Raw genomic sequence first — 13,642 nt, 5'->3', positions numbered from 1 at the left:
GCCAATACTTAGAACAGGAGGAACCAGGTTCTGTGGTTGGTGAGAGAAGGAAGGATGTTCCTGAAAGTAGAGTAAAGGTATTGGTTGAGAAGGTCCAATAAGTAAAGAATGTTCGATGCTTTTGTAGTGCGAGAGAAAAGAAATGAATTGCCTGCTGCTTAAGTGACTGTTTTTCACTTTTGTTATTTTTTTAGCCGTGTTCAAGGCGTGAGGATGATCCTTGTGTCAAGAATTAATTTTGATGGAAAATAATTATGGTTTCCATGTAGTTGGCGTGTGTTCTTTTTGAATAAGTACGAATTAATGAATGATAGTACTTACATAGTACACTAAACAAATGCAATTCATTGTGGGCTCAGTCAGAAGTGAGTCAGCCCGAACAATGAATTTGAAGGGTTCCCAGGGAACCTTTTCATATGTCGGACCCTTATGTATTGTCTCCGTTTTGCCGGCTCTCGACAATTTCCTAAATATCTGCTGGGATCGAGCTTGTCACTTAACTTTATCGATGAAAACTTGAACCTTCGTGTAATTGCCTTCACTGTTACGTTATCAGTTGCTCGTTCTTCTAGTTGTCCCACTTTTTTGTGTGTTACCATTTTTAAATCCGAAATCGTATTTTTCCTCTTTAATGTTTGCATTTGTTGTCTTGTGATTTCTGGTTCACACACACCCACCCACTCAGATGGTTGGTAGATTTCACTTGGTCTTTTTTAGCAGGTGTTTTTCAATGCCTGGCATTTCCTAGGGCCTCAATTGTTGCTGTTGACATGCTTTGCTTGGCTGTTGGCCTCGCCCCCCTCTGTAGATCAGACTATGCCGGGATGAGTGCCCTGGAGGAAGGTTTGATATTTGTCACATCTGATAAAATCCGACCCTGCACGGATTGAAATGTATCAGGTTTGATGTTTCAGACATGCTACGAATGTTGCCTTTAAAATGGAACATACCATTCCGCTTTGGTGCTTTCTGCACCATAACCAGCACGTCCCTGTATTTACTCGGCATTTGCCTCTGGTAAATGTTGGCAGTTTGACCTGCCGACATTTCCCTTCAGCTAACTGCTGAGGTGCGGTGCTTGCCATAACACCTGCCACTCTGATATGTGCAGTAGCCGAAGTTACTGCTCGTATGTAATTTGAAGGGGCACGAGTAATCGGCGATCGAGTCCCTTCTTCGGGAGGGACAGTGATGAGCTGTTATTTCACTTCCTCCTTGCATTTACAAAGGCCCACAGAGGGTGTGGTGACTTAAGGTGTCCAGTTCTCTCATGATCCGTCCCTTCCATAGTCTGAATTTTTACTACCTCTCAGCTAACACCACCATCGTTAAGGCTTGCATTCTCGAGACTGTTAAAGCAGCTGTCACTGCAGGTGGCGCCGTACTCGCTGCCATCCATTTTTAAAAAATTTAGAATGGGTACCTCTTTGAGTGTTTTCTGTTTATATTCTGCAACTCAACATCTGTTTTGATGCCGTCCAAACGGGGCTACTGCGTCCACCCCGCATAGTTATTTTTTCTGCAGTGCGCTACGTTGCAGGCAATTAGCCATTTATTGTGTTATGTTCGTGAGATCTTCTGTGGCAATTAAGGTTTTACTTTGTATTTTGTTATTGCTTTGATAAAACCACTATTTAGCATGGTGTGAAAGGAAAACCTTGAGGTACAAAATCAAACCGTCAGTATAGACCTGCATTGGCACAAACCGGAATCACAGTTAACAGTTTAAAGACCAAATACATTACTACAACACGTAAAACTAAACAACCTCTGTTTGCGAGAGATGACTAAAAGAGCCTCCTTTCGAGACTGCAGAGCTGCTGCCATTTTGAATTTTAGCTAGGCGGCTCCGTGGAAGAGCAGAGCAAAGGCGAGGCCGCAGCATGTCACATTGCAGGCTGGTAGCAGGTTTTAAACAGTCCTAGTTAAAAATAGCAGCCGAGAAGCCTTAAAAGGACATTCATAGGAAACCAGTATTCCAAATAAGCCCCGCTGCTTAGGAACAGTAATGATGTTCCGCTCGTTTATGCAAATACGCAGACATAAATGGATTGTACGAGATGGTAAACATTGTGCCCGAATCCGAGAAGGGTTACAGGCCAGGAGCTGTTGATGGCTTAGTTACAGTAGAAGGTTTCGCAGTCCAACGAAACGGAGCATCCACCTCCGATCCCGTGACCATCCTTTTACCCAGAGAACAGCATACATAGACTATTGCACCGTCTAAATTAAAACATTCTTTTCAACTGTTTCAACATTTTTTAAAATGTATGGTTGTGGGTGCAGTTTGACTGATTCCATTCCAAGGAAGAAGCACTCGCTGCTCCCACTCTAAATCGTGATAAGGTAAGGGTACTTTGGTTTTGCAAGAATTCAGCCGCTCGCAATCTCATGACTGTAACTGTAAAGTTTAAATGTTTATCTGGACGGGATGACCATTATTCAGTAAGGATTGACGGGTGCATCACAATGCCAGATTCCTTTACAAAGGTGCTGCCTCAAGCCTCACTTTCTAGCTTCTCTTGACCCTCAGACCTTTACCGTTTAACTTGCTGTGCCTGTGACTGGGTTTCCTAAACTCTCTTGGTCTGGGCTGCAGTGTGGTAAACAGAAGTTCTAACGGGACTGCTTGGTGGGGCCAGATGAATCAATTATAAGTTGTAAGATTAAGTGACCAGGGCGTAGCTTAGTCGGGAGATTCATGGGGGTGTGAAGCTCAGATTCCACAACTAACACAGTTGGAAAACACATACATAGCAGATCCGACTCGGGGCCAGGAATACATCTATTTGGGATGGTGTCACACCACAAACACGCACCAATCCCTCCCCGCCTCCAAGCTACTTCCCTAGTGACACCCTCAGTTGAGCTAATGCTACCTACATTTTTAGGTTTCGCCTGGGGCACGTAGCTCCTAGCTCCGCCCCCAGGAGAAATCTTTAGTTTTGCAGTATGGGGGACTTGAATCCGCCCTCTGTTCCATTGGCTAGCTCCATAAATGGAGGCTAGCCATTGGAACAGAGATCTGTCCGTCATGGCCGGACCAGATTCGTGGGCGTTCCTGCATTTTTTCCCTCTCCACCCTTTTTGCATCGTCATTGGGCGGAGTTTCGTTTTTTTTTTTTGGGGTGTTTGTTTTCGTCATTATGCCGACCACGGCCGCCGGTAGAAGTCCAGGTGAGTGCGTTCCTTTCCCACCCACCCCCCTCCCGCTGTCCGTGTCTTTCCCGCCCCCCTCCCGCTGTCCGTTCCTTTCCCGCCCCCCCTCCCGCTGTCCGTGCGCTGTTCCCGCCCCCCTCCCGCTGTCCGTGCGCCGTTCCCGCCCCCGCTGTCTTAGATCCATGAAACAACTTAAACTATTCGATACTGCCAAACCACGCGATGTTTGCTCGTGATGCCAAGTTGACATATGGTCTTATAGTTTGTGATGCGGTCATCCTATAAAACCGCTGTGAACCGAAGCTTTCACCTCAGTAAGGTCCGTTGAGCACTTCGACGGGCCTCGAATTATGTCCACCCTCCTGAGGTCATACAGGTATTGCTGATTGCGTGAAGAGCCAAAGGCCAAGGTGAACGTTAATAGAGTTCCCCTACTTTTTACAATTTTTTTCCCAGGTGGAGATTCATTTCCACGGCGAAGGTGAGTTACCGAGTCATTCGCCTCGTCCTTTGCATTCTGGAACTTGTAGTGCCCCATGTCATAAGACTATAGGGAAAACAAGATTCAGAGCGTAAGCCGTAAAGGAAAACAATATGGACTGGATGAGACCCGCAGGGTGGACCCGGGAAACTTGAGCCGGTAATGGCTGACCCTTTATTGCTTGGCCGGAAGTGTCGAGACGCCTCTATGTGGTCGCTACTTCTAGCAACGCGCACCATCGGCCACAGGGACACCCCAAGCGTCAGCGTGCCCTACACAGGTTTGTACCTTATCACAAGCAGCTGACTTCTCGAGTTTCACCTACCCAGGCGTAAGTAGGTCATTGGAACAGTTTTTTCCCCCTTCGCATTCAGGTGCATGCAATCCCTTAAACAAAATGGAGTAGCAGGACTCTACTACAAGAATACATTTGTTAACTTTTTAGGTACATTTTCTTTTGTTTCTTTTGTTAGGTATATTTCACTGGCATCTTATATCCATGAAACAACTTAAACTATTACACTAGGCCAGTCCAAAATGTCTGCAGAACATGAACAATAACAGAAATTGAAAGCAATTTTCACCGCTTTCAGCGCGTTTCTGCTGTAAACGGATTGCAACCCCTGTCAGTTCGTCATTTTCTCTTCATTTAATGTGCTCATGTTTTTGCGAAATGCAGGACGCTAGCCCCGCCCCCTTCTCAATAAAAGCTGGGGTGCATGCAGTAGGGCTAAGGACCCAATGTTGTGCAAATAAATACAGCAATGATGTGCAAATAAAGCGAAAGGAGCTCGGCGCAGGCGTTGCCGAACACCGGGGTGCCCGAGTCACCGTTTTTAAATGTTTCTCCGACTCGTTATTTCAAACAAGAAAGAACAGTTTTCCCTTATCTACCACATAATTGAAAAATGCAGCTGCTACAAAATAGGTGACAAGAACAAGACCATAACTTGCAATATTACAACAAGGTATATATTATTTATTTCATTTTTATAAATATATGCTCCATAAATTTACTTCAAATAACATTGTTTCAGAAAATTCATCAGACATGGTGAAATTTATAATTTTTATACAAACAAAATATTTTTATAAATACAGAAAAAGAGAACACAAGAATATAACAACGAATGCAAGTGAGTCAAACATTTATAACAAATCAAATGACTAAAGACTAACACATATATGAAATGACCCCTGGAAAAAAGGAAAAAGATAACATCCGAACACATTCATAACAATCTCCACATTACCACTCAAACTACACACATTCTCACAACATTTAAAACACGGAAGAAAAATCAAGAGTGAAGGTCTCCATGGTCAATGGGAGACCCCGCACTTGGTCGACGCGTTTCGGCGGCTCAGGGCCACCTTCTTCAGGACCACTTCCGGTAAAGAAACCCAAATATCCAGGGGGTCCCTATATAGGTAGCTGTAGGAGTAAATCGGATGTTCTGAGATTACTGAGATAAGATTAGTCCTTGGCCTTCTATTTATTGATAAAAACCACCAATAGTTGGGTCCCAGCTCTTTTAGATTAAAATTATGTCCATGAAGTATTGTTAATTCATGTTCTATTCAGAATACTGAGAATGTTGCATCCAAACTATGGCGCGTCCTGATAAGATATGAGCCTCGATTTTAATGTGTCCGCATCTGATGTGATCTCAAACGCCGACTCGTTATTTCCCCTTCGCGGGCTTTCTCTCGCTTGCTCTGGGCCAAAGTCTGACGAGATAACATAAGGCCCGACTCTGCAAGCACCGGCTCAAATTAAGAACTTATTTGAAGTGTTCCGTGCTTGTCTGGATCCAGAATTGAATTGATGAGGTCTAGGTAATGAGTCTGTGGGGCTTTGTGGTGTACACTTTCAAACAAGCTTCTCCTAAAATCCTGTGCAAAGCAGAGAGGTAAGTTCCAGTTAGAGTATGAATTGGAAACACTGGGGTCACTTGGTAATAGCTTTTTAAAGTCAATATAAATAAAGACTGCGACGTGATAATCCTGTTCATTGAAAAGTGTGATACCGCGATGATCCACTGGGTGGCGACAGGCAGTTGATCACATTTCATACTTTTCGGTTAGACCTCTTTCCCGCAGTCCCAGTTAGTTCAAATTCAACTTTTCTTTCAAGAAGTTTTTTTTAATGATTTTTTTTTTAAATCAATGTTATTCTGTTGCAATACTATATGCTAATCTTAATGAATGCTTGCTTTTGCTTATGTGATATCATGTAATATAGGAGATTCAGATGCCCCGCTTCACGGTCAGTGTGGTCGGTAACAATTTGCGTTGCGTCACTGGCCACCCGGGGGCAAACGTGGAATTTATGGATTAATTAACAGTTCATAATAAACGCACTCTAGTGCCCAAAATTATTTACACTGCTTGTAACGTTCTTTGTAACTGCTTACATTGCTTGTGTAACTGCACGTTATCTATGGCGGACTGCGTGTTTTTATAGTCTTGTGTACAATATCAAATAATTACTCAGCACCTTATGTGAAATGCGAAGGCTGCCGAGGCTGTGTGTTGTGCAGATTGTGAGGGGGTGCAGAAGTTACAAGGGGCTGGGCGTTGTGCAGATTGTGAGGGGGTGCAGAGTTGTGTGTTGTGTAGATTGTGATGGTGTTGCAGGGGCTGTGAGTTTGGCAGATTATGGGGTGGCTAAATGGGCTGTATGTCATGTGGATTGCGATGGTGTTGCAGTGGCCCCTTTGTTAACGTCATTGCGGCGGTGGGCGGTTGTTTTTTTTTTTTTTTTTGGTCTCTGCATGTTTTTGTCATTTCCCCCGACCGCCGCCGGAAGAAGGTTGTGCGCTCCTTTTTTGTGTAAGTGCTTGTTACAGAATATAATGGAACAATAGCAGGAGAAAATTGTGCCCCGGGGCCACGTGCGATGCTTTCCTAATTGACATTCTTTTCCAAGGCAGCTTTCGATTGTTTGTGCTGCATAGAAATGAGGGTGGCAGAGCTGTCCTCGGACAGCAGCATGCCCCCTACGGGCACCACTCTCGTGGTGCGTTCCTCGCGTAGAGGGGCGCTCCCTGTGCCTGGTGCAGGAATCCACCTCCAGCTGCTGCAGGGCTCTGGCTCTGCCCGGCTTCCTTCACCTGACCGACCCCGCCCTGCAACGCGATCCGTGATCACAGGTCGCGGAGGAGGTGGGTGCGAGCACTGCCCCAGGAGCTGCGGGGACCGGGCGCTGTAGCCAGCGAGGGACCGTCGGGTAACCAGAAGCGCTCACCCGCACTGCCAGGAGGGAGCCCCAGAGCCCCGGGACATTCGAGCTCCGCCGGGAGTAAACCAACATGGCTTCTACCCCAGGAGGCGGCGGCGCCCTCCAGGTGAGCCCAGCCCCTCCTCCTGCCCGTGCGGCCCGCATGGCACCGGTGCCCTCTGTCCCCAGAGTGACAGAAGCCCCAGGCGAGACACGCAGCTTTGCTAACAAGGCGTAGTTTTCAAACTCAGCTGTAATGTCTCACAGACAGTCTAAAACTTACAAGCCGTCATTACTCATAAGTGTCTTGTTCCTAAGAATGTCTCGCAACTGTCCATTCAGTTGCCTCCACATTTCTACTTGTGGCCCTGCAGTTCTGTTCTTTACCTATTTTAGCTAGGTGACCTATTCACTTTTATGTTTGATCCCATGTTGTTTCACTTTTGATCTGGGCTTTATCAGATTTCATGAAGAATGGCAAGCCTGCACCAAAATACCAGATACAACTTTGTTTTGTTTTTTCTTGCCTTCTGCCTTTTGATTGTGCCTGTGCCCGTTCCCGTCCCCCCCTCCCGCTGTCCCTGTGCCCGTTCCCGCCCCCCCCCCCGCTGCCCGTGTGCCCGTTCCTGCCCCCCCTCCCGCTGTCCATGTCTCCGGCCCCACTTGTAAATGCTTGTTTTATTTTTGCGGTTCTTGAAAGGGGGTGGTGATGAACAGAGTGTCTGAATTAAGCAGACCACTCTTACCCAGTCCAAAGATCAGGGCTTGATCCATCACCGTTATTTAGCTCACTGCACCATCCCAGCTCAGAACCTGGCTATATGCAAATCAGTCTGTCCCTGGCCCAGTGCATCATGGGAACAGGGCAGACTAAACTACCAAGCCAATTCTTCACCAGAAAGGAGACAAGCTTCCGGGGACTGGTTTCTGGCATTTCAGCCGTCGTCGGCCCGGCTTGCTTGAATCCTGATGGTGCAGTGAGCAAGGGACTCATGTCTGAGCATACCCTGCCACACCTATAGTGGCCAAAAACGATTCTGAAAAGGGGGTGGTGATGAACAGAGTGTCTGAATTAAGCAGACCACTCTTACCCAGTCCAAAGATCAGGGCTTGATCCATCACCGTTATTTAGCTTACTGCACCATCCCAGCTCAGGACCTGGCTATATGCAAATCAGTCTGTCCCTGGCCCAGTGCATCATGGGAACAGGGCAGACTAAACTTCCAAGCCAATTCTTCACCAGAAAGGAGACAAGCTTCCGGGGACCGGTTTCTGGCATTTCAGCCGTCGTCGGCCCGGCTTGCTTGAATCCTGATGGTGCGGTGAGCAAGGGACTCATGTCCGAGTATACCCTGCCACACCTATAGTGGCCAAAAACGATTCTGAAAAGGGGGTGGTGATGAACAGAGTGTCTGAATTAAGCAGACCACTCTTACCCAGTCCAAAGATCAGGGCTTGATCCATCACCGTTATTTAGCTCACTGCACCATCCCAGCTCAGAACCATAAGCGTGGAAGGGTTTACTCAGATGTGAATCCCTTGCTCATTGCACCATCAGGAATCAGGCAAGCCGGGCCGACGACGGCTGAAATGCCAGAAACCGGTCCCCGGAAGCTTGTTTCCTTCCCAGTATAAGAATTGGCTTGGTAGTTTAGTTTGCCCTGTTCCCATCATGCACTGGGACAGGAACAGACTAATTTGCATGTAGCCAGGTTCTGAGCTGGGATGGTGCAGTGAGCTAAAAAACGGTGATGGATCAAGCCCTGATCTTTGGACTGGGTAAGAGTGGTCTGCTTAATTCAGACACTCTGTTCATCATCACCCCTTTTTCTGAATTGTTTTATTTTTGCAGTATATTTCCTTGGGAAAGCACATGTCTGTAGTTGCATTTGGGGAATGAATCTCTGAAACTGAGATCTGTTTTGAATTTGTGAAGTGCTTCTCTTAGAGACAGCAGCATAGTGTGGGCTGTGAGAGCTGTGTGGGCTGTGAGAGCTGTGTGAGCTGTGAGAGCTGTGAGAGCTGTGTGGGCTGTGAGAGCTGTGTGGGCTGTGAGAGCTGTGTGGGCTGTGAGAGCTGTGTGGGCTGTGAGAGCTGTGTGGGCTGTGAGAGCTGTGTGGGCTGTGAGAGCTGTGTGGGCCGTGAGAGCTGTGTGGTCCGTGAGAGCTGTGTGGGCCCTGAGAGCTGTGTGGGCCCTGAGAGCTGTGTGGGCCCTGAGAGCTGTGTGGGCCCTGAGAGCTGTGTGGGCCCTGAGAGCTGTGTGGGCCCTGAGAGCTGTGTGGGCCCTGAGAGCTGTGTGGGCCGTTGGCAATGTAAATAACAATGCCATTTATTTATAAGTAAAACAAAAAAAAGAAATGTCATGAGCAATGCCAATAGCTCTAACTTTTCCAAAGGCGAAACCATTGCATTGTAAATGCTTGTTTCAGCTAGCAGGACCTGAAGAGTAGAATCATGCTTGGATCCCTATACCTGGGAAGCTGACTCATGCAAGCACAAATTCACAAAGCGCTTGCGTGTTTTGATCTGAGTTGCGTTATAATGTAAATGTGCAGATGTGGCACACTCGCTTCTGCAGATGGCTCAGTTCCTCCTGTTTGTACGCTCTCTTTCCTCCTCCAAGGTGCATGGATTCTCATATGAGACTGAAAAAATAACATGACGTCGCACACTTCGGTGATCTCTGGTTTAGTTCATGAGTACTTCCTTTGTTTTGACTACCTGTACAAATGTAAACATATGTACTGATTGCTGCAGTTCATACATTTTTGTCCACAAATCATTTCCACTTCTTGTTTCAAAACTCCCAAATCACTTACAAAGCACATTCATTGGTAGGTTTGCAATGCAGCGTTATACAAGACTTTTGAATACATTATTAGTGGAGCTCCGATCCCACAGATTGTGACTTGTTTTGTTTCTAAAACTGGGATTGCCTAATGCTAGTTTCCTGTTCACTTCCTAATATTTTCCTTTTGCTTTCCTATTCCAGAGCGACCCCGGCAGCCTGTCTGTCCTGGAGCAGCTGGGCTTGGACCAGAGCTCAGACTTCTCGGACACCGGAGTTCAGCAGAAGCTCGATGAAGAGAAGGAGAAGATCCGTAAGGAGATCCGCAAGGAACTGAAATTTAAGGAAGGAGCTGAGAACCTCCGGAAGGCGACTACGGATAGGAAGAACTTGTCAAATGTTGAGAACCTACTGAAAAACTCAAACCGCAAGCTAGAGAAGCTACACCAGCAGCTGCAAGACCTGGATGCACATATCATGGTGAAGGAACCGGATGAAGCTGGAGGTAACAGCGCTCTCGATGATATCTCTCCTTTTTTGCAGTGCTCACATTTGCTGGTACAAAAATCTGTCGAGGAATGAAGGTTGAGCCTCTGTCTTGTTGTGCAATGTCTCACTGCCTATACAGCAACAAATACATTTTTTATTGACTAGTGAGCATCTCCAAGATTTCAGTTGTTTGCCACCCTCTGGCGAGAGAGGAAAGCCTTGGGATAGCTGAAATGCTGTGTGTGCTAATGTTGATTTGTATCTGATCCAAGAAGTGTAGAACACTGCTGCTCAAATGATGAGTTGTATATTGCGTCAAATTAATATTATAGTATGTGTGGGTCAGCTACAATCGTCTTTAGAGTCTTCATTGTCAAGGAAGCCAGTGGTGTAACAAAACTTGAGGGGGCCCCCCTTTAAAGTACATGGAGGGGGCTCCCCACGCTCCTGCCCCAGTCAGGAGCTCCTAAGGCTAGGAGCTTCCTACCTATTCACAGTGCCAGAAGGGGCCCTTGCGACTTAAGGGCCTCCCGCACTACTGGGTCTAATGTTGAAGGTAGCCTGTAATGCATTTTATAAAACCAGTCGTCTAGTTGCAGTTTTTGCTGGTACCCCAGTACGTCATAATCAGTAATCCAAGCTCCACATAGGGCATGCACTGAATTAACCCGGAGTTTACATTGAGTGAGATGAGCTTTGTCTTGTGTAATTTTTGGAGTTGTCAAACTCTGTTTACCGGGCTTCTGATATCTTCTAGCCTCTCATTACGGGCTGGCTGTACGTCTTGTGTCTATGTGCCCCTCTTTAATCTCTGATTTTAGTTAGTATGGTTGTTTCCAAGTATTGTCCCTCATGCAAGCCCACGCTGGGTATGTAAGGCCGTCTACAGGTGAACCTGTTTTACACCTTCTTATTCAATCAAGTCGTCCAATTATTGCCCTCTCCATACAGGAAATTCTCCCAAGGAGGCTGCATGTTGGCATTGCCAAGCAACCAGCAAATGAGCAACCTCAACTTTCTAGCAAGAAGTTCAATCTCTTCTTGCATTCTGTGAAAGCAATAAACAACTTCTTCACCAAGGTTTGGGTTTCTATAACCCCCTTGGCACATAACAAGAAAGCTTGTGTCCATGTACCTTTCCTCACATAGTTCATATTTTTCATTGAATGTTATTCTTATTTATGTATTGTGATAGTAATGTAGCTCTCAAACCATCTTTTTCTATCAATCGGACGTCTTAGTTTATATCATTCAAAAATGCATGGATGACCATAAAAAGACATCTGTGCATGTGGATATTTCAGTACAAGCATATTAAGAAGAGCTGTACTTGAGAGAGGCTGATGATATCTTTACTCCCTCCTTACCAGCATTCAAAAGGAACACTGGAACAAATAGTCTGTAAAAGAATGTTGTTACTTTTAAAATTTTGCATTCAGGCTCTCTTCCTACTCAGGCATCAGTAACTATCTTCATCTATATTCTGTGTGTTCGAGGCATGTGGGCTGCTGAATTCATATCTGTGCATAGATCGCCGCCTAGTGTTGGGTCTGGATGATCGCACATTGTTGTCCTGGAAGAGTCTTCGAAGTATCACGAGATAGGTGGCTACTCCCCTGGACTACAGTGCGCATGGGCATCGACTCCATCCCCAGATTGTTTTTTTCCGCCATTGGGTTCGGATGCATATTGGTTCACTCAAGTTCGGAATCGATATTAAACTTTTCTTTTGGCCAAAAGGCCTTTAGTTTATCATCGGTATTGTCTTACGATCGGTGCCCAGTTCTGTTCCAGCTCAGTCCCCGAGCCGGACATCCAGAGGAGCCGCGTGGCTTTTTCGGCGCTGAAGGCCCGGTCGACGCCAGAGGCCTTATCGACGAACCATCATGGAACGGAGCCCGTTCAAAAGATGTCCTGTGTGCAACTCGAAATACCCTCACATCGATGTCCACCCGGTGTGCAACAAGTGCCTGTCGCTGGATCACGATGAAGCCAGCTGTATGGCTTGTTCCCGTTTCCGATCCTAGAAGACGATTCGACTTCGACGCGCAGCGTGCAAGGAAGCCCAGCAGACGGCATCTGACCCGGTGAACATCTTCGATGCCGAGGACGAGGAGGCAGAGCGGGAGGTTCGAAAGAACCTGTCTGATCCCGCATCAGAGATCGACTCCAGCTACGACGCTGATATTCAGATGCTCGATGCTGAAGATGTCGACGAGGTAGGAGACGACGATGGGGCCTTTGGGGCCATGGAAGATAGCTCAAGCGAGGAGCTAGGCCCACAAACTGATACTGGGGCCAAGACACTTCATAAGGCTCAGGTCGAGGGATCGCCACATGGCCTTACTCAAGATCTTCCACTGGGTTCTACAGCCTCGCCTTCGGACACTTCTAAAGAGCCGCAAGTTGCCAAATCGAAACCGAAAGAGAAAGCTTTGGTGTCTACGCAACCCAAAGCACTAGAGGCGAAATCGAAACCGAAAGTGCGTATTGCTTTGGTCGGCTCGAAGTCCTATGAATTATCGGCACCGACGAAGCATAAAAGTGTTATCGACCTGAAGAGGCCGTTAAAGCGCGTCGAGCCAAAAACTGGCACACCGAAAGCACCGGTCAAGGACGTCGACCTGAAAAATCGGCGCCGAAGACAGTCGACACCGACAAAGGACTCGGAGCTCAGAAGGTTCTCGAGCCTACGCGTCGACCGGACAAGACTGAAAGTGGTACAACCCTCAAGTCCACTCTTGGCGGTGGCTCAACGAATTCCGTCGAGTCAACGCAGCCGTCCGCCTCCTTCTCGAAGCAGGTGGCGGACTCGTTGAAGCGCATTAAAGACAAGGCTTCGGCTGTCGGACCAAAGGATACTCCTCCTCCAAAGCCTGCCGGTAACCCTCCAAAGACGTCTGCGCCCATCCACTTCACGCTGCCGCCGAAAGTGGTACCGAAGGCCTTCGTCCCTAAGATGGCCGTCGAAGCGCCCAAGAAGGTGTCTACAGGGCCGAGGCCTACTACTGTGGTACCAGCCACAAAGCATCGACAACCCACGCTTGAAGAGCAACAGGAACAAATCATCAATGCCAACACAGGCAGACTTTCTATTTATAAACGAAAGATCGCCCCGGAACAGCCTATGGAGTCGTATAGGATCCCATTAAAAAAGAAGAAGGATTCTACTACAACACCCGTTCTCGTAGAACCTATATCTCCACGTGGCCAAGATGTCTCGCCCACTTATTCAGATGTAGAAGCAGGGGAAGGTGACGATGAGGAGTACAACTACCCTGTGGACACTGATCCAGAAGATCATAATGAACCCTGGGCAGATGCTGCTGACCCAGGAGATCCACACACTGCCCAAGACACTCATGTGTATGCTGTAAAAACATTGCCTACTGAGGATTCAGCGGCGTTTAATGCACTGATTGAAAGGGCAGCCAAAAATCATGATGTCCAGCTCCATGCTGACCCTATTGAAGTGGATTTTCTGTTTGACACCTTTTCCACC

General features: G+C 47.1%; 1 protein-coding gene across 4 annotated transcripts in view; it reads left to right on the top strand.

The window, feature by feature from the left end:
• PKN1 (protein kinase N1) overlaps window positions 1-13,642 on the top strand; it is an 815,639-nt gene that overhangs the window by 302,301 nt on the left and 499,696 nt on the right. For all 4 annotated transcript variants that reach the window (XM_086961066.1, XM_086961076.1, XM_086961049.1 and 1 more), the window contains exon 2: window positions 9,856-10,156. In XM_086961066.1, coding sequence (XP_086817192.1) covers window positions 9,856-10,156 — 301 coding nt within the window. The remainder of the gene's footprint in view (window positions 1-9,855; window positions 10,157-13,642) is intronic.

Source organism: Lissotriton vulgaris, chromosome 1_1 (assembly GCF_964263255.1).
Source record: "Lissotriton vulgaris chromosome 1_1, aLisVul1.2, whole genome shotgun sequence".
NCBI lineage: Eukaryota > Metazoa > Chordata > Amphibia > Caudata > Salamandridae > Lissotriton > Lissotriton vulgaris.
The sequence above is the reverse complement of the archived record's forward strand: the minus strand, read 5'-3'. Positions and strand labels throughout refer to the sequence as shown.